Source organism: Trachemys scripta, chromosome 9, assembly GCF_013100865.1.
Source record: "Trachemys scripta elegans isolate TJP31775 chromosome 9, CAS_Tse_1.0, whole genome shotgun sequence".
Taxonomy (NCBI): domain Eukaryota; kingdom Metazoa; phylum Chordata; order Testudines; family Emydidae; genus Trachemys; species Trachemys scripta.
In genome coordinates, this window is record NC_048306.1 from 80,860,662 (window position 1) to 80,885,947 (window position 25,286).

Genomic DNA, 25,286 nt, shown 5'->3' on the forward strand with positions numbered 1-25,286 from the left:
GAGTCTTTCCACCGTCTTCAATGAACATTGGATCAGGTTTTTAAAGCATATTTGTATATTCCTTGGTTTAGGCATTCTCTTTTCACAATGGCTCATCCCATTTTTACTAGGAAGTGCATGACTCAAAAAGCAATATAGCACATAGCAATGACAGTATGAATCATGTGAGGAAAGTATTTTGACCCACAAGCAATGGTAAAATGGGGCCCATCTGACTGAAAAGTATCATGTTCTCAAAGGGAGTTACATTTCCTCTGTAACTGTATATTTATTATATGGTTTCCTTGGCTACTGTGGGGGGCGGTATTAAACTACTGTTGATTTTTAAGAAGATTTATTAAATGTGTGCTCTGTAAAGTAGCCAGCATTGTACCCACTTCTAATGTTCTGTGCCTTATAAGTGTCATGCTTGTGTAAGTAGGTGTATCATTTTCAAAGCACAACATCTTTCGCTCTAGTTACACTCTTGCTCACTCATATTCTGGCACCAGTTCATTTTAACTTGACTTCAAAGATTGTTTAAGCCTTTTTAGTACATCCTTATCTTCAAAAAGGAAATGTAATGATGAGAAACAATACATAACTGGCAAAGGAATAACCAAAAGTGGTAGGAAATTTTAAGCTAAAATGAGCTGAGTCAGGGTGGATAGTCTCCCATTTTAGATCCTTTATCCCTGGCCAGATAACAGTGCCAGCTTTAAATACCCCCAATAAATCTCATCTGACAGCCTCAGGCAGCCTGTACAGATTAGCTGAGTACATTAAACTTCCGTGTATTAAATTACAGTAATTAAAGAACATTTGCGAAAATCTGGCTCTTCGAAGGTTTTTTGCAAATATGTAGTGTATACAGCAGCACACCTTATGTAAAATAGTTACATTACATTCCCTAACTCAGTAAAAATGTCAGCACTCTGAACATTTTCCTGACGATTTGACCATCTCTTTAGCAGAGCTGAGCAAATAATTGGCAAGAAGTAATTTATTTGACAAATTCAGTGTCCTTTTCTTCTTGCAGAATATCCATGGGAAGATAGTAATTTCCTTGCATTTTTTCAACCAGCATCTTGTAAATTTACTACATGTATTGATCATAAATATTCAAAATTTGAGCTGTGTTGCTTAGTTGTAATTGGTTGAATAAGCTGCCTGGTGGGGTTCCTTGCCTGTCTGACTGAGTGAACAAACACGTCCAGCGCACAAATTTATCCATTTGAATGTAAAGTTCAATTTTCACAAATATTCACCCAGATCACTAACGTGTGCTTTCCAGCTGCATTTTTGTAGGTAAACCCTCTACTGCTCAAATGTTTGCAGAGAGCAAACACAAAAGAGAGTGTGGCTGAAGCAAATTCATTCACCAAATCCAACAAGTAGTTGGACAAAATGTTTGCAGTATTGTTTGCGCTTTAGTCCTGTCTAATAGATTTTCAGTGAGGGAGTCACAAACAGGTCTAGCAGGCTCAGGATCACCTTCTCTTTCTTTATGGCTACATGCAGGGAGCCCCGAAACCTTTTCTATTGTAACATGGGAGCCTTCTGGTATGTGAAAGATTGAGTACCACTGACCTGGTATGTGCAGTACATGGGACACTTTACTGTACTGTCAGGATGTTCTGAACAACATAAACTCTCCAAAGAGAATAACCTTATTCCACTGGCAATGTCTGGTATTATACATTTACCTCAGGTTGCTTTCTCCTTGCCACTATCTGAAATAGCCTTAGAAGATGGTGTTGTTCTGCTTGCTCCAGCTGAGACATCAGTGTCACCAGCTCCATCAGATGGTTGTTAATTGGCTGTGGCTGCTTTTCATACACAGAAGGCAACACGCGCAGCAACATGGAATTTCCTGTTAACAGAGTGAAAATAGAGTAATCCCAAGAAATGTGTTTCAAAGCTTTATCTGCCATCTTGGCATTTCTGATACCAACATCCCTATAGCTAGATACCTCCATACAGGTGCGGCATGTTAACAACTTTGAATTTCTGAGAATCATGGGGAATATAGAAAAACAAAAAGTCCACAGATGTACAACATGTATATTAGACCAAGAAACCAGAGAACAAATTACTGAAGGAGGAATTTCACTAAGTGAAGCAATATGGGGAAAATAGAAAACATTTCCTATTAATCATTATTTACAGCCTTGAGTACAAGCCCATGTAAATGAAGGCTAGCTCATGAGATTTCAGATTTGAGTGTTATTTAACTGAGACTTAAAAGACAGAGTAAGTGTAGTTTTAAATGAATCTGAAAAGGACAACAGAATGCACAGTAACTATTTTTTCTTGTTTGCTGAGAATAAAAGGCTAAAATGAAACAACCAACATATGGAAACAGTATTTGGTTATTTAAAGAAGTAAACGAGCATGAAGGTGAATTTGAACATAAGTGGTTAGGGTGCCATTTCCAAGAGTCAAAGGGAAGAGATGAGAGAGTCAATCAGAGAGAGACATGCAAAATACTCTGACACATTTCCTAGTGTTTGAAGATGTGCCTGCACAATTTAATTTGAAACCAAGTCTCATATAGAAATGTATAACATAACAAGCTATACATGCCTGTCTTGGAATGTTTAAGTTACATTTGCACAACATATGGAAAACATCTGCCTATCACTATGTAGTATGGATCCACTCTCTAAATCCTTTAAAGTACTTAAAGTCTCTGTGGATTTTGGTTTCCAATAGGAACTGGCATATTGGCCTCCTGCTTTTTCTCCCATTTTAATTTGTGCTTTGTAGCTATGGAAGATAAACAGGCCACTCACTGGATAGTAGAAATGGCTCGTATGTGTTAGCTGAAAAGCCAGCAGTTAATACATTTTTACAACATCAAACTCATGGAAGACACAGTAAAAGCATAATCGAAAACTGACTATGAACTAAAAAATTAAAACGCAACTTTGAACAGCCTAAGGGTTATTTTTCATTGTGCCAGCTTGTAACCACCCGCAGAGGCCATTACACCTACAGGAAAATGCAGCACTTCCAGCCATACCCCATCTGGCCCCCTACTCTGGAGAGAAGGTAGCATACAGCTAGTTACATCAGTCAGGAATTCTTGGTTCCCCATATAGGTCAGTTTTAAGAGAGCAGAACAAAGGGGACTTGGCAGGGTCTAGGATATTATCCTATAATTATTCATTTGTGGTTACTGAAGATTTCTCAACCATGATCAGAAGCTATGTGCTTTATATCCATCATATACACTAGGAAAGTGTAAATCCCAGCTTGGTATTTTCCCCTCTTCCACTCTTGTGCAGCTGGAGGGCCACCCAACTTTCACTTTCTGCACCAGAGTTTGTTTCATGTGGGCCATGCTGTAAATATAATGTTTGTTAAGCAATTTGGAACCCTTCAGGATGAAAGGTTATAAGGGACAGTCATAAGGGAAAGGTATTTGCTAATGAATTATCCCAAAGGAATTAGTAGACAGTGGGACTAGTTCAGTTTTGGGTCATATTCTATCCACATTCTTTGTGCAAAACTCCCATAGATATTACTGCATGAGATTTTAAAAGCACCTAATTCATTTCGGAGCACAAATCCCATTGTAAATTAATGGGAGTTGTGCTCCTAAAACAACTAGGTGTTTTGAAAATTCCACCCAGCTGGACTTGCACTGTAGATTAAGGGCCACATACGGCTTCTTTATTCTATAACAGTCACACAGCTCAATACCAGACAATAAGAGCTACATTGAAAGGTGATGTATAACATTGAGGAAATTGACCGGTATAGCTACAGCGGAATAGCTGGTATAACTAGGCTGTTTCCCTGTGTAGACAAGCCCTTACATGTTGGTAAGTGGGGCTAGCAGAGTTTCAATTTACATAATGATGGGCCAGAAGACAACAAATTATGTTGACTTAAACTTCCCTAGATTTACCCTTGAGTTTGAATATGAACCTACATTTTTAATAATTAGTGTAAAGGCGTGTGCCAGCCCTGTACACACTTTTGTGGCTAGGGTTGGCACTGCAGGTTACTTTCTCCCAGGTGAGCATCAAACATTCCCTGTAAAGGGAGCTGGGCAGTGAGAACCAAAAGTGACACACTAATCAAAAATAAGTGTGTTTCCTTTAATCAAGTCTCCTGGAAGGTGCGCGTGTTTAATAGCAGTTCAAGTGGCCCTTAACTCTCAACTCCTGGTTTGCAAGCTCCTCAAGCAATGTCTCTGAGTCTGTTCAGGTTAGTCTTCTGGAGCCTGGGAGAGCAATCACCACCCTTGGCAAGCTGGATGACTTATGCTCCTGTTTAAACATGTCATTACTAAAATTAATAGATTTATAGATTCTAGGACTGGAAGGGACCTCGAGAGGTCATCGAGGCCAGTCCCCTGCCCTCATGGCAGGACCAAAAACTGTTTAGACCATCCCTGATAGACATTTATCTAACCTACGCTTAGGTGCAATATGAAACTTTTGGTAGCTAGGTTTCAGAGTAGCAGCCATGTTAGTCTGTATCCGCAAAAAGAACAGGAATACTTGTGGCACCTTAGAGACTAACAACTCCCACCTTTTCATGTTCTCTGTATGTGTATATATATCTCCTCACTGTATGTTCCATTCTATGCAAAAGGAATTTGTAAATAGGTCATCTACAGAAATCCTTCCTTTCAAAAGGGATGTAAAATAGCACAAGATAGTAAAATGATTATCCTGCTTTTATCCATCAAATTCACAGTGATTTAGTTCCCCTTGTTCTCTTCAGTCAATGCTACCACTTCATGTTACAAAAGTCTGGTCTCACAGGAAAAGTCACAGTTGCAAGAGCAGCTTTCCCCATTCTTTCCCCTCCTCTAGTTAATCCACCCACACTGTAAACTTTTAAGGTTCAAGATTGTGCAACGTGCATGCCTCCCCCCTACTCCCATCCAAAAAAAATAAAAGTCAGAAGCACTCTTATTACAGCAGTGGCACTAGCGTTACTCATTCATTCAAGATCAGGAACTCCCAGAGTATTTATTAAGGGCTTTCTGTGTCAGACGCCGATAGTCTTGTCTCTGCTCAATTCCGAGAGACCTTTAACTTCAGAGGACTCAGAGACTTTTAGGAAACAGCTGGAGTATGCTGTCTCAAGAAATGCTTTCTTTGACAATTCTACTTTGTGCTTTCTGGTCTTCCTCCTCTGCTCTGAACAATGAGGACTATGATCTCATGTACCTGAATTTCGAGAATGAAATAGAAAGTATAGTTCCTGCTACTGAAGAAAGTAAGTGGATTTAAACTATTTTTGTGTTATTAAACACAAGATAGCAATTTCTATAAAAACCAAAGAGAAGCTATTTAAATCACGCTCTTTGTTACTTAGTTCTTGTAACAGTTATTGCAAACATACCATTTTTCAGACAAAATGAAAGTGCTTTGTAAAAGCAGATTATTTAACATAGCCAAACGATGCAAATACTTTAGCATGTCCCTGCAAAATCTCTCTATACTCCTTATTTTCCAGTTCTCCCTTATAAAAGAAATGTTGGGAATGTTGCTGTGATTCTTAGAACAGCTAAATTACACATTGCCTTATTTTCTGTTTTAATTCAGAGGGAAAGCACTAGCGGTTTAGAGAGCATAGGCAATAAATGAAGAGAGATTTTATTAAATAACTCCTTTGTTTGAAAAAAATGAGTGAAGAGAAATAATAACATCTGTGTCTTGTACTTCAGCTATTTCATGTGACTGTCAGCGAGAGCACACGGAATGGGACAAACTCTTCATCATGCTTGAGAACTCGCAGATGAAAGAGAACATGTTGCTTCAGTCTATTGATGAAATCCTTAAAGTGGAACTGCAGACTCTACGAGCAGAAATGATCGAGTTTGTGGCTAACTTTGCTGGCACGTGCACCACTACCATTGAAAAAGTCACCTCCCGAGTCTTGTCACAGGTGGACCAAACACTGATGAGGAAGAGAGATCACGTTCAGGAGTCCAAGACGCTTCATGAATCTGAGCAAAGAAAGATTCTTGAAAAGCTTCTGCAGCTGACCCTCAATGTGTCTAACAGACTCACCCAGCTGGAGAGTGTTTGGCAGAGGCCAGCTAAAGTGGAGACAGGTTTTCAGCAGCAAGATAAATCGAGTTACATGGGCAGAGGGGACAATTTCACTTTGAACTCTCTGTGGGAAGAACTACAGCAAACAAGAGCTGAACTGAAAGGATCACAAAAATGGGCAGCTCAGCACTTACTGCCAGCTGGTAAGTCTATGCCAGGTAGCATTTGTCAGAATTCTCTCTTTTAATACCCTGTCCAGAACAGCAATATTCAATACATCAGCTAAACATTCTTTTGTCACGGCATGACAATAAAGGGACAGTTGGAAGTAAGATGTGTGTGCGGTGGGGAAACCCACCAAGCTCTCCGTAAAAATAGTTGGCCAGCTTTTCAAATTTGGGGACCAAAGAAGAATCTAGTCAAAGTTACAGAGGGTCCTGTGGCACCTTTGAGACTAACAGAAGTATTGGGAGCATAAGCTTTCGTGGGTAAGAACCTCACTTCTTCTTGCATCTGAAGAAGTGAGGTTCTTACCCACGAAAGCTTATGCTCCCAATACTTCTGTTAGTCTCAAAGGTGCCACAGGACCCTCTGTTGCTTTTTACAGATTCAGACTAACACGGCTACCCCTCTGATACTAGTCAAAGTTATTATTAGAGTAAGTCATCTCCAACTGTGATGCTGAGGCTAGGAGAGGCTTCCAGACTAAGGCTGTGACCAACGAGCAGTGGACCCATTTTAAATAGACTAACGTATGAAATCTTGATGTTTTCTTGCCCTTCACCTTCCCAGCTCCAGATTTCCACCTTAGTTCATAGAAAGCTTTCATTTGCTCCATATACTGCCAATCTTTACTTTTTCTAATCCAACTGCTGCATCCTTCTCACCAATTCTAGCTGTGAACTGGAGCAATTGTAGACCTGAGAGAACACGGACAATGTCAATGGGCAACATCTAATCAAATGTCATGCTTCTGGGCAAACACTGATCACCTTTGGTGGGTCAGGAGGAACAGCTTTCCCCATGTATCTTGTATATAGGGTTTTTTCCTTCTTTTGAAGTATGATATAGTGATGGCAGCTAAGGTCTGGATACCATGCTAGATGGATCATATGGACTGATCTAGTATTTCAAATCCTGTGTTCCAGGCTTTCTATACACCATTGTATGGCACCTGACTGAAATAATTAGAGAAATTTAGGGATGGAAGAATAAACCCCTATATATTAATAACTAAAGAGGTGTGTGAAAAATTACTACCAACATACCACATCTCTTTCAAATATAAAGCTCAAACTACTGAATATCTATAATTCCACCTGCAATAAATATTACCAATATAATGATTTTATGGGCCAAATTTTCCAACAAGGACAAAAGGAGCCTGGTACAAAAATGCATGCACATTGGAATCACAAAACCCCATATTTGTGTGTGCATGTGGGAAGTGTGGTGTGCAGTTACACAGTTTGTGCTAGTGAATATACAGTGATGCTGCAATGTGAGTTCTTACAAAAGAAAGTACCTTTTGTAGGCACACCTCTTACAGCTTTGAAAATGTTGCCATAAATGCAAAGAGTAATTTACACCTGAACCTATTAAAATAATATTAAGACATTTTATAACCTTGAACAAAATGTATCCTATGATGGTAGACCATGAATTCAGCTTTAATTTAGAATAGCTTTGTAACCAGAAGCAGGAAAAAATAGTATATAGTATCATACTAACACATGTGGGAGGAGGGGAGAGTGACAGAGGCAAAGATTACACTGAAAGAATGCAACCAGCAATATTCCTTTTGCTTGCACAAAAATGTTGTCTTTTTCAGATTCAACAAGATGGTTACATCATTATTCAAGTCTCTCCCACAATATGCCAAACTCATACTATGAAACAAAAGTGAAACCTCTCAGTCAGTTTTCATTTTTGCATATTTGTACCAACCAGAGAGCAATATGTATTCTGACTAGCATTTAACAATCACATTCCAAGCTCAGTTCCACTGGTGTAAATCCAGAATAACTCCAGTGACTTCATTGGAATTACTCCTGAATTACATCTGTATAATTGAGGCAGACTCTGCTCTATATGTTTTTACAGAAAATATCCTAATATGATATAAAATAGAAATAATTATATATATATACTCCATAAGTCTCTCTGGAGATCTTTTCCAAGAGAGTTTTCAGCAACTGGTTTTGATTTCTCACATCTTGAATTACTGCCAGACCTACTCTTAAGGGATTTTCTAAACACACTTTTGTTGTTCTTCCATGAAGCTGGTTTTAATTTTGTTTAGCCCTCGATAATAAAGCCAGAAAGTCTGCTAATTAAAAAGCAGTTTCAAGATAGTATTCCTAACATTTTTAAGTAGTGTCTATCCACAGTTGTCTCCCCACCATATGCCCCCCGAAAAAAAGCCAATGAAAAAAAAATTATTGTGCTGAAAGTTCAAAGAAACCAGCATATGAAATAATGCAGCAGTCTAATCCTGGAAGGCAGAAAGAGTCCTTCATTCATTAAAGCAAAGATTTTAAGACATATTTGAGATATTTTAGCTTCTATAGCTTCTTTAAACAGGAAATGAGTCAGCTTAATTGTAGAGGGGGGCCTCTTTTACCCTAAGTCAACTGGAATATTAATGTATCATATATTAACTAGACAGCAGTATTGAGAATGTCAAATATGTTTTTATTATCATTAGTTACTTTTCTTTCTTGAATGGATTTCTGTTACTGGCCATCACTAATCTAATTTTTGTTATCAACATACTGATTATCACTGATTGGAGATGGGAGAAGAGCTTCTTAAGAAATGGATCTTTTCAGTTCATTTTATATTAATTGGTTTTGGGGACCCAATTTAGTGCAGTTGAAAGTTAATGACTAAAAGAATTAAAGCAAAGTTCAGAGCAGGCAGGCAGTTTTGGAAGTTTCTCTACATGGCTCTGCCTATGGTCCCTACACACGCCTGCCTTTCAACACCCATTGCTCCAGTCCACTCCAGCAGGGAACACCACATGTGACAAATTGCGTGAAAATATTATGGTGTGGATAGAAACTCACAAGGGACTAGGATGAGCACACTGAGCTCATTGTCACTTGGGAACTAATCAGGATTTGACTCTAGTCTGAGTAGGTGAAATGTTCCTGTAATGTACTGTATGCCAGATTCTGTTCACAATTACAGCAGAGTACGTCTAGAATAACTCCTCTGGTGTCAGTGGAGTTGCTCTGGGTTTACACTGATATAACTGTGTTCAGAATCTGCACAGTGGGCCTCTTTTTCCCCACTCCTTTCAATATGCACTTTTATGCAAAAATATTAAGTAATAAGCTATACTATTTTTTCACTTATAATTGTGTTTATCTGAGTCATAATTTCTTCATAGTATATCGTATTCAGAACATGGGGAAATTTTCAAAAGCATCTAAGTGATATAGGAGTGCAGGTCCAATTTTCAGAAGTGACTTAGGCACTTATAAGCCTAGGTCTCTTGATATCAATGGGGCATAGGCTAGTATGTCACTTAGGCACTTTCCAAAATTGTAGCCATTATCTAATATGGTAATAGACTGTATTGCTCTTTATAATACATATAGTATGTGATCATGACTACTCAATGCCTGGGTTTCACAAACTATGGAAGAAATTTCCAGCCATTCTAACTTTAAGATGAACCCGGAGAGGCCACTGAGTTCCTCCTATGCCAACAGCATGCTGTATTCCTAAGGAGAAAAGAACACTGAGGCACTGGAATAAACTGCCTCAGGAGGTTGTGGAATCATTGGAGATTTTTAAGAGCAGGTTAGACAAACACCTGTCAGGAATCGTCTAGATAATACTTAGTCCTGCCATGAGTGCAGGGGACTGGACTAGAGGACCTCTCCATGTCCCTTCCAGTCCTATGATTCTAAGGAGAAAAGAATACTGAGACTAAAAAAGAAGGACACACACGAAACAAAACGTGTCATAAACAAAGCATGTCATGGTGCAGGCATGCTGTAAATTTTTTATAGCTACTTCTTTGGGAAGACCTGTCTAATCCAAGCAATGTGATTATTTCAACCCCATGGCAATAAAATGTTCAATTCATTCATTCTATCATGTATTCCTACGACATACTGTATGGTATGGGGATTTTCAAAGGAGCCTGCCTCCCTTTGGAAATCCCAGCCTAAAGAGGTAAGTTTATGTCAAGGATCCAAACTGTGAATGTACAAATACTTCACCTTTTACAGAAATTAGCTGCGATAGAATAATATTTCTAATTCTGTTTTTTCCCCCCAGGATGTGAAACTGCAATTTTATTCCCAATGCGTTCCAAAAAGATCTTTGGGAGTGTTCACCCAACTGCTGACATGACGCTCCAATCCTTTACTGCCTGCATTTGGGTCAAAGTGACTGAGGTGCTGGACAAAACTATCGTATTCTCCTACGGAACAAAGAGAAATCCATATGAAATTCAATTCTATCTCAGCCATGAGTCTGCAGTACTTGCTGTAGGTAGTGACCAGAACAAGTTAATTGCCCCAAACACAATTTCTCCTGGACATTGGGCTCACTTTTGTGGCACTTGGAGCTCAGACAACGGGACCATATCATTGTGGGCAAATGGGGAGCTTGTTGCTACCACCTCAGAAATAGCAGAGGCTCATATAATTCCAGATGGAGGAATTTTGCAGCTAGGCCAAGAAAAGAATGGTTGCTGTGTCGGAGGTGGTTTTGATGAAACTTTAGCCTTTTCGGGAAAACTGACTGGCTTTAATATCTGGGATAGAGTTCTCAGCAATGAAGAGATAACAGCGCGGCCTAGAGCAGAAGATTCATGTAATATCAGGGGCAATGTTGTTGGGTGGGGAGTTACAGAGATTCTGCCACATGGAGGAGCTCAATATGTTTCCTAAATACTGAGAAACTAGATCCTGAACCAAAGAATGAATTTTCATTAACAACAATATACCAATAGGTACAAACACACAGAGCCCTACAGCCCTGAGTGTTGATATTGTAGAGATTGGATTTGATCTCTGTCTGCTGTCTGGACCAAACACTGAAAAAACATGTCAGAGAATGATATTGGAAAAGCTGTTCTTAAATATAGATAAACTGCTGTCATTCCAGCTGTGTTTTCAGATTCATAGCCACTGAGAGCTACTTGTAGACACTTGAGAGCAGACTTTGGCTCTTACATTCATTGCTAAACTAAACATATGCAAACAAATGGCTGGAACTGCTTTTATAGAACTAATATAAGACGGTTGCATTTTCTGGGGTTCCCCATTTGTTGCTTTCATATTGCTAATGCCACTCTTACAGATGAGCCATCTGAGACTTATAAAGTAATGTTTGTTGTTTATTACTCTTTGTTACTGGTATGTATACTATCATAAAATAGTGCGTTGTTCGAAATATTATTTATGCTATGGATTGACCTAACGTATGCCTAGACATAGTATTCCCCATAATAATCCAGTGTTACCTTTTGAGAAGATGCAGCTGTATTATATTGTAAATGAATTTTGTAATAATTTTATTGAAATTATTTTTGTAAAGTTATCTTGTAAATAAAATACTTTATCAAACTGACACTGCCTACAGTTTGTCACAAGGATGAACGCTGACAGTAATACAACAGTATTCTGTTTTTTTCATCAACAGATTTGTTTTTATTCACTATGTAAAAGAGCGTACAAATATCAGCATCTCACACAAAGGGCCTGATCCTGAGAGGCCTGAGAGGTGATGAGTACTCAGGGTCTCAATGCTAAACATTTGCCCAGGCTAGGTATCCCTTCCCTGAAGGTAACCAAGGGGATGGAGTCATGTTGGGACATTTGCTCTTCCCAGGAGACCAAGGTGTCCTTAAAGGGGCAGATCCCCACTAAATCTGTGTCCAGATGGAGTTGTCCTTGTATACCTTCCCCTGGAGAAGGGGGGTGTCCAGTCTGGAGAAATCCCTAAAATAAATGAGCACCATATTCCCAATGCTGCCATTGTTAACACCCAACATTCACACTGAAGTCAAGGCGCCTATTCCTGAAGTTTCAGAGTAGCAGCCGTGTTTGTCTGTATCCGCAAAAAGAATGGGAGTACTTGTGGCACCTTAGAGACTAACACATTTATTTGAGCATAAGTTAGTCTCTAAGGTGCCACAAGTACTCCTGTTCTTATTCCTGAAGTGTTTACACAAGGTCAAAATTCAGTTAGAAATCCAAGAAACTGACTCCACTGATCCAAAGTAACTGATTCCACTGAAGCCAACAGAAGTTTTGCATTAGTGAGGATTGACTAATAGCTTCATAAGGACCTCAGGATTAGATCCAATGGGAACAGCAGGTGCTTGGCACATCTCAGGATCAAACCATAATTTATTACTCAATTTACTTATTACTGTGGGAAACAAGGCAATTTGGGTTCACAGGGAAACTTGTCTTTGTTTGTGATCCACCTGGGTTTTCTCTCCAAGTTTTGCTTTGAGAACCACATGTGAATGTACCCAAAACTCAAAGCAAAACTCAGTGTGAACAATGAAATTGCACCCAGTTTTTTGATGAATCAACAGGAAAGAGTAGGAGTTTCTCATGGTTTCAAGGTAAATACAAACTGACGTAGGTCTATATGAAACTGGCTAGGTTTGTTCAAAAAGTCACAAACTGAGAGTGTTACAAGTTTGTACCTGAACGCATGAAACGTACAAGAGAGTGACCATACTGGGCAGACCAATGGTCCATAGACACTGTAGAGGGGTTTGGCCGGGACTCGTACCTCTCCGAGGCGGCGGGGAACCACACCACCTCGCTACTTCCTTTCAGTTGTGACGGGGAATTAGCCTGGCCATGGGAGTCTCTCGCCACAGCAGTAGTAGAGGCAAAACATAACAGTTATTCACACCCAGTCAGCGGGCAGTAGTGTGTCACAGGCTCAGGCCCTCAGGCAGGGGCTGAGCAAACAGTTATATTTAGCAGGCCCAGGCCCTGGGTCAGGGCGGGGCAGCAAAGAGTCAATGGCTCAGGCCGGGGCTGAGCAAACAGGTAAACAGCAAGTCGAAGCAGCAAGTCCAAACAGCAAGGGCCTGGGAGAGGGGGAGTCTGCCACCCACAAGTTGGGCCCACCCACTCCACTGCATCCCAGCCCAGGGCCCTAGCAGCAGCAGAAGACCCACTGCTGTGTCAGTGTGTTGCGGCCAGGATCCCCACTGCAGCCAGACTAGGGTCAGCTGCCCCCAGGCTACTTCCTACTCCCCCTCTAGAGGTACCTGGGTCCAGATGGTGTCCTCCAAGGGGTCAAGCATGATGGGGTCCTCAGGGTAACTGGCAAGAGGTAGGCTTGGCAGCTCCTCTGGGTAACTTGCGAGGGACAGGCTTGACAGCTCCTCCGGGCTCTGGTCGGCGTCAGGCTTCGGCTGGTCTGGCCAGTCTTCGGGTCAGCCGCTGATTGCCAGGGTCTCCCAACCAGGAGGTAGGCCACAGGCATCTGGCCTCTCCGGCGACTGTTCTTCTAGTGAGCTCTGGGGTTGGGCCTTTATACTTCCTGTCCTGCGCCTTGACCTCTGGGGGGCAGGTGCAGGATTCACTGGCTCCGCCCACTTTGGTGTCCAGAGAGGTTCGTCCCTCTCCGGCATGATGGGGAAACACACCGCCTCGCTACAGACCCATATCCTGTCTTTCAACAGTGGCCAATGCCAGATGCTTCAAAGGGAATGAATAGAATGGGGCAATCATCAGGTGATCCATGCAGTCGTCCAGTCCCAACATCTGGCAATCTGAGGCTAGGGACACCGAGAGCGTGGGGTTGCATCACTGACCATCTTGGCTAATAGCTATTCCTGGAGCTATGAACTTGTCTAATTCTTTTTGTAATCCAGTTATAGTTTTGACTGTGCATTGTGTGATGAAGTACTTTCTTTTGCTTGTTTTAAACTTGCTGCCTATTAACTTCATTGGGTGACCCCTGGTTCTTATGTTATGTGAAGGGGTAGATAACACTTCCTTATTCACTTTTTCCACACCATTTATGATTTTATAGACATCTATCAAATTCCCCCTTGGTCGTCTCTTTTCCAACCTGAATCGTCCTAGTCTTTTTAATCTCTTCTCAGATGGAAGCTGTTCCATACCTTTAAATCATTTTTATTGCCCTTCTCTTGTACCTTTTCCATTTCTAATATATCTTTTTAGATTTAGGTCGACCTGAACATGCACACAATATTCAAGGTGTATGCAATCCATGGATTTATATAGTGGCATTATGATATCTACTGTCTTATTATCTATCCCTTTCCTAATTGTTCCTAACATTCTGTTAGCTTTTTTGACTGGTGCTATACATTGAGCAAATGTTTTCAGAGAACTCTCCACAGTGACTCCAAGATTTCTTTCTGGAGTGATAGCAGGTAATTTAGACCCCATCGTTTTGTATGTATAGTTGTGATTATGTCTTCCAATATGCATTACTTCGTATTTATCAACATTGAATTTCATTTGCCACTTTCTCACCCAGTTTTGTGACATCCCTTTGTTACTCTTCGCAGTCAACTTTGGACTTAACTATCTTGAGTAATTTAGTATAGTCTGCAAACTTTGCCACCTCACTGTTTACTCCTTTTTCCAGATCATTTATGGATCTGTTGAACAGCACCAGTCGCATTACAGATCCCTGGGGGCCACAGCTATTTATCTCTCCGTTTTGGAAATGGACTATTTATTCCTACCCTTTTTTCCCTGTCTTTTAACCAGTTACCGATCCATGAGAGGACCTTCCCTCTTATCCCATGACAGCTTACTTTGCTTAAGAGATTTTGGTGAGGGATCTTGTCACAGGCTTTCTGAAAGTCCAAGTACAGTACATCCACCGGATCACCCTTGTCCACACATTTGCTGATTCTCTCAAAGAATTCTAACAGATTGGTGAGGCATGATTTCCCTTTACAAAAGCCATTTGACTCTTCCCCAGCATATTTTGTTCATCTATGTGTGCCTGATGATTCTCTTATTCACTATTGTTTCAGCCAGTTTGTCTGGTACTGAAGTTAGGCTTTGCAGCCTGTAATTCCCAGGATTGCCTCAGGAGCCTTTTTTAAAAATGGGCATCACATTAGCTATCCGCCAGTCATCTGGTACAGAAGATTATTTAAGTGATAGGTTACATACCACAGTAAGTAGTTCTGCAATTTCATATTTAAGTTCCTTCAGAACTCTTATGTGAACACCATCTGGTCCTGGTGACTTATTACTGTTTAATTTATCAGTTTATTCCAAAAGCTCCTCTTTTGATACCTCAGTCTGGTACAATTCCTCAGTTTTGTCACCTAAAAACTAAAAGTCTAAAAAAGAATGGTTCAGGTATGCCACTTGAATGGCACTTGATTCGCCAGAGTTTATGCTCCTTTTTATTTTCCTCAGTAGGATTTGATTTCCAAGTTTTAAAGGATGCCTTTTGGCCTCTAACCACCTCTTTTACTCTGTTTAGCCACAGAGGCATTTTTAGTCCTCTCTCTATTCTTTTTAATTTGAGATATACATTTAATTTTATTTGAGCCTCTATTATGGTGTTTTCAAAAAATTCCAGGTAGCCTGCAGGCATTTCACTCTCGTGACTGTTCCTTTTAATTTCCATTAACTAGCTTCCTCATTTTTGTGTCATTCTCCTTTCTGAAGTTAAATGCTACTGTGGTAAGCTTCTTTGGTATTTGGTATTTCCCTTCTCCTCTGCCTCCAAGCATGTTAAATTCAATTATATTATGGTCACTATGACCTCCTGGTAAATTGCATTCCGTTTCAGATTTCTTAAGAAAAGGCTTGTATAGCTCTATTTATTACTGTGACCGTGAAATGTCGTATGTGAGGGATACTGTACTCCCAAACTTGCATTCTAAGGCCATAGTGGGGTGCCAATACCAGGTGCCCCAGAGGGAATGAACAGAACAGGTAATCATCAAGTGATCCATCCCCTGTCGCCCATTCCCAGCTTCTGGCAAACAGGCTAGGGACATCATCCCTGTCCATCTTGGCTAATAGTCATTGATGGACCTATCCTCCATGAACTTATCTGGTTCTTTTTTGAACCCTGTTATAGTCTTGGACTTCACAACATCTTCTGGCAAGGAGTTCCACAGGTTGACTGTGCATGGTGTGAAAAAATACTTCCTTTTGTTTGTTTTAAACCTGCTGCTTATTAATTTCATTTAGTGACCCATAGTTCTTGTGTTATGAGAAGGAGTAAATAACACTTCCTTATTTACTTTCTCCACCCAGTCATGATTTTATAGTCCTCTATCATATATCCCCTTAGTTGTCTCTTTTCCGGGCTGAAAAGTCCCAGTTTTATTAATCTCTCCTCATATGGCAGCCGTTCCGTACCCCTAATCATTTTTGTTGCTCTTTTCTGAACCTTTTCCAATTCCAAATATATCTTTTTTGAGATGGGGCAACCACATCTGCATGCAATATTCAAGATGTGGGCATACCATGGATTTATATAGAGGCAACATGATATTTTCTGTCCTATTATCTATCCCTTTCTTAATTATTCCCAGCATTCTGTTCCCTTTTTTAACTGCTGCTGCACATTGAGTGGATGTTTTCAGAGAACTATCCACAATGACTCCAAGATAGCTTTCTTGAGTAGTAACAGCCAATTTAGACCCCATCATTTTATATGTATAATTGGGATTATGTTTTCCATTGTGCATTATTTTGCATTTATCAACATTGAATTTCATCTGCCATTTTGTTTCCCAGTCACCCAGTTTTGAGAGATCCATTTGTAGCGCTTCGCAGTCTGCCTGGGACTTAACAATCTTGAGTAGTTTTGTATCATCTGCAAATTTTGCCACCTCACTGTTTACCCCTTTTTCCAGATCATTTATGAATATACAGACCCCTGGAAGACACCTCTCCCCATTCTGAAAACTGATAATTTATTCCTATCCTTTGTTTCCTATCTTTTAAACAGTTACTAATCCATGAGAGGACCTTCCCTCTTATCCCATGACAGTTTACTTTACTTAAGAGCCTTTGGTGAGGGACCTTGTCAAAGGCTTTCTGAAAATCTAAATACACTATATCCACTGGATCCCCCTTGTTCACGTGCTTGTTGACCCCCTCAAAGAATTCTAGTAGATTGGTGAGGCATGATTTCCCTTTACAAAAACCATGTTGACTCTTCCCCGACAAATTATGTTCATCTATGTGTCTGACAATTTTGTTCTTTACTATCGTTTCAACCAGTTTGCCCGGTACCGAAGTCAGGCTTACCGCCTGTAATTGCCGGGATCACCTCTGGAGCCCTTTCTAAAAAATGGCATCACATTAGCAATCCTCCAGTCATTTGGTACCGAAGCTGATTTAAATGGTAGGTTACAGACTACAGTTAGTAGTTCTTCAATTTCACATTTAAGTTCCTTCAGAACTCTTGGGTGAATACCATCTGGTCCTGGTGACTCATTACTCTTTAGTTTATCAATTTGTTCCAAAACCTCCTGTAATGACACCTCAATCTGGGACAGTTCCTCAGATCTGTCACCTAAAAAGAATGGCTCAGGTTTGGGAAATCTCCCTCACATTATCAGCCGTGAAGACCGATGCAAAGAATTCATTTAGTTTCTCTGCAATGGCTTGATCGTCCTCGAGTGCTCCTTTAGCATTTTGATTGTCCAGTGGCCCAATTGGTTGTTTAGCAGGCTTCCTGCTTCTGATGCACTTTAAAAACATTTTGCTATTACTTTTTGAGTCTTTGGCTAACTGTTCTTCAAATTTTTTTTGGCCTTCATAATTATATTTTTACACTTCATTAGCCAGATTTTATGTTCCTTTCTATTTTCCTCATTAGGATTTAACTTCCACTTTTTAAGAGGATGCCTTTTTACATCTTACTGCTTCTTTTACTTTGTTGTTTAGCCATGGTGGCACTTTTTTGGTTCTCTTACTATATTTTTTAATTTGGGGTATACATTTAAGTTGAGCCTCTATTATGGTGTCTTCAAAAAGTTTCCATGCAGCTTGCAGGGATTTCACTTTTGGCACTGTACCTTTTAATTTCTGTTTAACTAACCTCCTCATTTTTGTGTAGTTCCCCTTTGTGAAATTAAATGTTACAGTGTTGGGCTGCTGTGGTGTTTCCCCCACCATAGGGATATTAAATTTAATTATATTATGGTCACAATTACCAAGCGGTCCAACTATATTCACCTCTTGGACCAGATCCTCTGCTCCACTTAGGACTAAATCAAGAATTGCCTCTCCTCTTGTGGGTTCCAGGATTAGTTGCTCCAAGAAGCAGTCATTTAAGGTTTCAAGAAATTTTATCTCTGCATCCCATCTTGAGGTGACATGTACGCAGTCTATATGGGAATAGTTGAAATCCCCCATTACTATAGAGTTTTTTATTTTAATAGCCTCTCTGAGCATTTCATAGTCACTATCACCATCCTGGTCAGGTAGTTGGTAATATATCACTACTGCTATATTCTTATGATTAGAGAATGGAATTACTATTCATAGAGATTCTATGGTACAGTTTGGTTCATTTAAGATTTTTATTTCATTTGATTCTATGCTTTCTTTCACATATAGTGCCACTCCCACACCAGCACGACTTATTCTGTCCTTCCGATATATTTTGTAACCCTGGTATTACTGTGTTCCATTGATTATCCTCATTCCAGCAAGTTTCTGTGATACCTATTATATCAATATCCCATCTTATTATTTAGACTTCTAGCAATGGTATATAAGCACTTTAAAAACATGTCACTTTTTATCTGTCTGCCATTACATGATGTAATTGAATGGGACTTCTTTTTCATTTGACTGTTTCTCATCAGACCCTACCTGTATTTTATCATCTTCCATCCTCTCCTCCTTTAGAGAATCTCCATTAATTGATCCTCCCCTAAGGGATGTCTCTGTCCAAACCACGTGCTCCTCCGCACCTGTCAGCTTTCCCCCAGCCCTTAGTTTTAAAACTGCTTTACAACCTTTTTAATATTAAGTGCCAGCAATTTGGTCCCATTTTGGTTTAGGTGGATCCCATCCTTCCTGTATAGGCTCCCCCTTTCCAATGATTCTTGACCCTTGATAGTGTGACTAAGCATATAATTATTATTCACATACAGTTCAAAATCCTTTTTGAATCCAACTAAGCTCATTGTTGCAATAATATTTTGTGGCAATGTTTTTCACAAGTGGATTAGGCACAACCACTGAAGCCCATGAGCCCCATGAGAGGGGAATGAAAGTAGACGTTGGATACAACGGGAGAGAAGCAGACTCATGACTCAGAGACGGGAGAGAGCTAAGAAAGGCTTCTGACAGTGGCAGAGAAGCAGGTGAAGGACACAGAGCAGAAGTGAAGGGTGATGGAAGAGCGATGCTAGGTGATTAGCTGGATTTGTCAAGGAAGCTTCTATATTAAATGTTGGTATCAATGAAAAGTAAGATTAGAATTATGGTGAACCTTGGAGAAAGCCTCCTTCAAAGCAATTACTATTTGTCACTGGAGTCATGCACACCTTCTTTGCCCTGAACTGATTCCATCTATTTCTCATACTCTTTAGATCACATGATGAAAAAAGGCTCTGGTATCTATTTCTGCATATTACTGCGATACTAATTCCTGAACACTATAGAACTGCCAGATCCTTTCTCTTAGCAGTAACACAAAAGCAATAAGATGGATTTCAGACAAGGTAATTTTCCCTTTATCTTGAAGTTTTGTGCCTTCTAGTACACTCATACATACACTGTGGTATCTAGTGCAGGGGTTCTCAACCTTTTTCTTTTGGAAGCCCACCCAACATGCTATAAAAACTCAGCTGCAGGGGGAGCACTGGGCTTCAGCTCGGGGGGAGGGAGGGGTCCTGCCCCATAGGGTGGGGCTCAGATGCCCCATTGGATGGGGAGCTCAAAAGGTTTTGCCCTGCAGGGCAGGGGACTCAGTGTTTCTGCCCCTTGGAGCAATGGGACGGCTTGGTGCTTTAGCCCTGTGGGGCTGGAGGTTTCAGCCCTGCAGGGAGGCTTCTGCCGGGGCTTGGGGCTCTACCCCACAGAGCGCTGGTGCTTGGGACTCCGAGCTTTGGGCACCAGGGCTCGGGGCTCCAAGCAGCCCGGCTTGGTGGACCCCCTGAAATGGCTCTCGGACCCCAAATGGGCCGTGAACCCCTAGCTAAGAACTTCTGATCTAGTGAAACAGGTTCTGCCAACATGGCTTATTCTATCTACAATCTAATTGCTTTGAGATCAACTTCTACCACCACAACAATGTATCTGCATTTAAAACGTTCAGTCAGTTGCACTACACACATTGATTAAATAAAATTCACAAATAATCTTTGCTGTGGAGCAAACTATGAGATTCCCGGGTCAAATGTCATCCCAAATAATCTGCTCTGGACCAGAGAATGCACCTCCACATTGAAGAGAACTCCAGACCTTCCAGTAAGCTGTGCAAAGCCAACAACTCTGTCAAATCCCATCTATATATACTTTGTTCCATTAAATACAGTCAAATATAGTAGAACAATTAAAAATAATTTGCAAAAAAAATATCTCTTCCTCAATGCCCTGTTCCTAACTAAGTCTGACATGCCATGGTTCTGGAGTAGTCTTTCACCTGCTACCACACCAGATTTAATCTTGGAAATGCTCCATTGCTGAAGATAAATACTGTATGCTCATTTTCAGAGTTTAGATTCCCCCCACTTTCAGCTGGAAACTCATCTGCCTCCCAGCTGCTGCTCTCTTCCTCTCCCTCCCCTGAGTAAAATGGAACCTTCCTCACTGCCCCAACCGCCTCCTTTTAAGAGCCAGAAATCCCTCTGCCAAGCCTGAAGTAGAATGCTTCACAGTCCTGCATACACGGTGCAGCCCCATCTCATACACCATGCAATCTGTGCACTGAATGAGGCAGACTCCTGTAGAAAATATAGTATGTGATCACATAACCGAAGGCTGTATTGTAATTCATCCCACAAGAGGCAGAGTTAAGGCTCTGTGGGTAACTGTTGTTTCCTAGCTTTGGGTGCTTCCCTTTGTAACTTTAACATTCTTTAATATCTTCTTCATATGGAACATGTTATATGATGCCGGCTAGTAAACACCAATATCTCATACAGCAAATACTCTATGGATGTTGAAAACTCTGGGTGTGGCAGATCCAGTGTGATTCTGTCATGTGCATGTGAGAGTATGGGATTTAGGGAGACTGTAGCACACTGATGAGCTGTGTCCTGTCAGAGCTTCATTCGCACTAGCATCCAAGAAGGTCTTGGGGTTGGGAGGGACAAGGTCAGGGCCCGTGGATCTGCAACAACATGGATCAACTGACCAACCTGCCCCATAAGAAGCACCAGTAATGGGGCTCCGCGGCTGCAGTAGTGACTGTGAGTCAGCTTTGCTGCTATTCCATGGAAGTGGGGAGGGTTCTGTCTCTCCAGTCCCCACTCAAGGAACTCCTCAGCACACAGTCTATTTATCAGTGTTGAGTGAAGGTTGTGCACATTCATGTGTTGGAAATGGAGTTAATCTGTTAGAGTCATCTCTAAACATAATACTCTAGTTAAACATTCTTCCTAAATAGCTTTTCATGGCTAATAAGATATAAATAAATCATACAGCCCAACAGTTTCCCCACTGTCCATAAATCCATTAGCTCCCAAACTCTCCCAGGCATTGAGCCAAATTCTGTTTTCAGTTTCACAAGTGCAACCGCATTGATAGCTCTGGATTTGCCCCAGTCTACCTGAGAACAGAATAAGACCCTTTGTCTCCATTTATCTTTTCACATCCATATTTATTAGCCTTCTCCCTCGCCCTCAATAAACTGTCTTAGTTTTAAATCATGGTTCTTAGCAGCATTTTGAAACCAAGACCTTCCCTGATTGAAATACTATTGATGAAAACACAAATAACTAAGAAAAGAGTGCTAAACACAAGAATTCAGAGTTCCCTTTTTTAATTTGGAATTTTAATCTCTGAAGTCCATAGCAACATCTACTGGTGGAATAATATAAATGCTAAACTAGAGCAGGTGTCAGCATATCTGTGATTATATCTTAAGGACCAAGTCTTGTTCCACTTTGGTTCTTACTATTAATAGCACTGTTTTCCCAAATGTTATCATACAAGCTAAAATCCTAAAATATGCTAATGACACTAGTCTTGGCTTTACTGATCCAGACAGACATTTCTTTTGTCAGTAATATTCTTCAGTCTGGATTTTATTTCCTCAGTAATGTTACATGTTTTAAATATATTCATCTCAAACTGGCCCATAAACAGAATAGCCATGCTTTCCTCCAGCAGCATGTTTAATTTTGGTAGTAACTTTAAAATTCATCGTGCTGATTTTTCCCTGGATCATGTTACAAGCACCTTGGAATCCTGCACTGGCAACACTTGCTAATGCGTGTGCTAAACATGCCTGCTATGGCTTCTCAGCAATGCAACACATTACAAGAAATAGCCATCGACACAACAGTAAATTAATTTCTTTTACCACATTTTGTTCTATTGTGAAATAATGTCTATTAAAGTCTTACTCAAACCACAGCTATAATGCCACAATGGGTGAAGCTTTTACCGGACTGTTATGGGGAAGATGGCGGGGTTTGCCTCTTTGTAATATGAAATAGAGGGTTCACCCCACTAAACCCTTGGGTCTCCAGGATTTGTTAGAGGCCAGGACCATCCATATTGACTCTGGGGTCTCCTGCTCACCCACTTCAGCTCCCTGGCAGCCTGGTACGAATCCAATGGAGTAGTCCTGCTGACCTGAACTCCTTCACCAACCACTTTTCTAAAGAGAGGGGATTGGGAAACTTCCACTGCACAGATGGATTCCACAGAAGAGTTAAGACTCTGAAGCCATTTTAATTTGTAAGTGGATTCCACACCAGGCTAGAAAGAAAAAGCAATAAATATAGTGCACCTGTCTGCCCAACCTACCAGCTCCCACCCTTCCTAGGGTCCTGAGACAGAGGAGAGGGCACCCCCACTTCCACATGGAAAAGGGAAGACCTGTGCACAAAGACCCTTTCTGCTCACAGATTTCTGTGGGATGATTTGGCCCACTGTTGTTTCATGAACATCACTGTAAAATGGTTGAAAGGCAGTACTGGTTACCACCAGGGCCGGCTCCAGGCACCAGCTTCTCAAGCACGTGCTTGGGGCCGCCGCTCCAGAGAGGGGCGGCACGTCCAGGTATTCGGCGGCAATTCAGCGGACGGTCCCTCACTCAGCCTGGGAGTGAAGGACCTCCGGCCGAATTGCCGCCGCAGATCGCGATCGCGGATTTTTGTTTGTTTGTTTGTTTGTTTGTTTGTTTGTTTGTTTTGGCTGCTTGGGGCAGCCAAAACCCTGGAGCCGGCCCTGGTTACCACCTGCAGGCAGGAAAGAGCAAACTCTCACCACAGTTTATAAGTATCTTAATGATTTGGTATCAAACTGTTTAAGGAATAAATTAGAATCCATTTTAGCTCTCTCTCCATATAATACCATAAAATAAATGGATCCCAAAGATTTTTAATGTATACAGAATGTACATGCTTGGGTTAAGACCTATCATCTTTAGAACAACATCACCACAGTAATCCAACCAGCTATTATAACACTGGCAGCATCCTTATCTGGAAAATAAGGCCCTATTGTAAACAGAATGATTTCAGCTAAATCACATTACCCTTTAAAAATATGTAATAATATTTTGCTTCTTTACCATAATAATTTAAACCCACAGAGTAAAATTTCAAAAATTTAGCCAGAGAATTCTTACTAAAGACAATAGCGTATATGGGAATAAAACTCCATTGCAATGCTTTACAAATTTACCTCAGACTCTTTCACAGAACAGGTCTGATCTTGCTCCAGGGCCGCCTAGAGGATTCAGGGGGCCTGAGGTCTTCGGTGGCGGGGGGCCACCGCCGCCGAATTGCCACCGAAGACCCGGCACTTCAGCGGCAGGTCCCGGAGCAGAAGGACCCCCCGCCGCCAAATTGTCGCCAAAGACCTGGAGTGGAAGAAGCTCTGGGGGCCCAGGCCCCGCAAGAGTTTTCCGGGGCCCCCGGAGCGAGTGAAGGACCCTGCTCCAGGGGCCCCGAAAAACTCTCGTGGGGGCCCCTGCGGGGCCCGGGGCCTGGGGCAAATTGCCCCACTTGCCCCCCCCCAGGCGGCCCTGTCTTGCTCCCACAGAAGTCAGTGGAATTTTGCCATTGGCATAAGTAAGAAGGATAAAGGCCTGATATGCACAATATTGTCTCATATTACTATTTATTATTTGCAGTCCATTCACATGTGAATGGCCTAGGCACTGTCTATGCACATACATAGGATGACATAATCCCTGCCCCAAAGATCTTACAGTCTACCATAAAGCTTCCTAGTCAATAAGGCTTATCAAATACTGTAAGCCTTTATATACGTTACGTGAAATCTTTCTCTTTATACAATCTAATATTAGGGCCTGATCCTGATAAATCCATGTTTGGGGGTTTTGCAGGATTGGGCCCGAAGTCTCATAGCAGAATGAGCAAAATATTTGTACCTTGAAGGACACTTTTCACAATTGCGTCTGTGTGATCAGCCAGCAGATCTGCTTTGGTAATTGCAGCTAGGGATAGGTAACTTGACATGTTTCTGCACAGTTCCTTGTTACCCCTCTGGAGAAATTTCACTGCCACTGGGACAGCTAAAGCCATTATTGGAGGTCGATTGTAATTCTGTGAAAAAAGGAGGGGACACTGAAAAATAAGCAGCTGAAAAAATGATTAAAATCAAGTTTAATGCTGACAAAATTTGAAAACCAGAAATCAGGTGATCAAGAAAATAACTGTATAAAACACATAGCGAAAGGTTACACTAACGTCAGGCTTTAAAGAGGGAAAACAGTAAGACAGGAAATGTCAAACTACTGCAGCTTTAGATGCTAACGTACCTCTTTCCTACTTCAACAACCAGGGCCGGCTCCAGGCACCAGCTTAACAAGCAGGTGCTTGGGGCGGCCAAGGGAGAGGGGCAACATGTGCGGCAATTCGGGGAGCGAAGGACCTGCCGCCGAACTGCTGCCACCGATCATGGCTTTTTTTTTTCTCCCCAATTGCTGCCGCCGGTCGTGATTGCGATCGCTTTTTTTTTTTTTTTTTTTGCTTGGAGCGGCAGAAATGCTGGAGCCAGCCCTGTCAACAACTGGAGTAACAAACATACTATGTAACTGATAATAAGAATGATACTAGAATGTTGACAGCTGTAACATACAGTATTTTATCCATTCTGGAATGAGCAACTCCAT

The 25,286-nt window shown here is 41.1% G+C and overlaps 2 protein-coding genes across 5 annotated transcripts in view; one reads left to right on the plus strand and one right to left on the minus strand.

Annotated features, from left to right (window-relative positions):
* The window catches only part of VEPH1 (ventricular zone expressed PH domain containing 1), a 143,106-nt gene that overhangs the window by 92,572 nt on the left and 25,248 nt on the right, over positions 1-25,286 (minus strand). For all 4 annotated transcript variants that reach the window (XM_034782302.1, XM_034782301.1, XM_034782303.1 and 1 more), the window contains exons 4-5: positions 24,543-24,717; positions 1,686-1,852 (exon numbers count right to left, since the gene is read on the minus strand). In XM_034782302.1, coding sequence (XP_034638193.1) covers positions 1,686-1,852; positions 24,543-24,717 — 342 coding nt within the window. The remainder of the gene's footprint in view (positions 1-1,685; positions 1,853-24,542; positions 24,718-25,286) is intronic.
* PTX3 (pentraxin 3) lies at positions 4,914-11,591 on the plus strand. The gene is made up of 3 exons (XM_034782305.1): positions 4,914-5,220; positions 5,672-6,202; positions 10,293-11,591. Exons 1-3 carry the CDS (start codon positions 5,076-5,078, stop codon positions 10,907-10,909), a joined length of 1,293 nt encoding a protein of 430 aa, XP_034638196.1. The 5' UTR covers positions 4,914-5,075; the 3' UTR covers positions 10,910-11,591.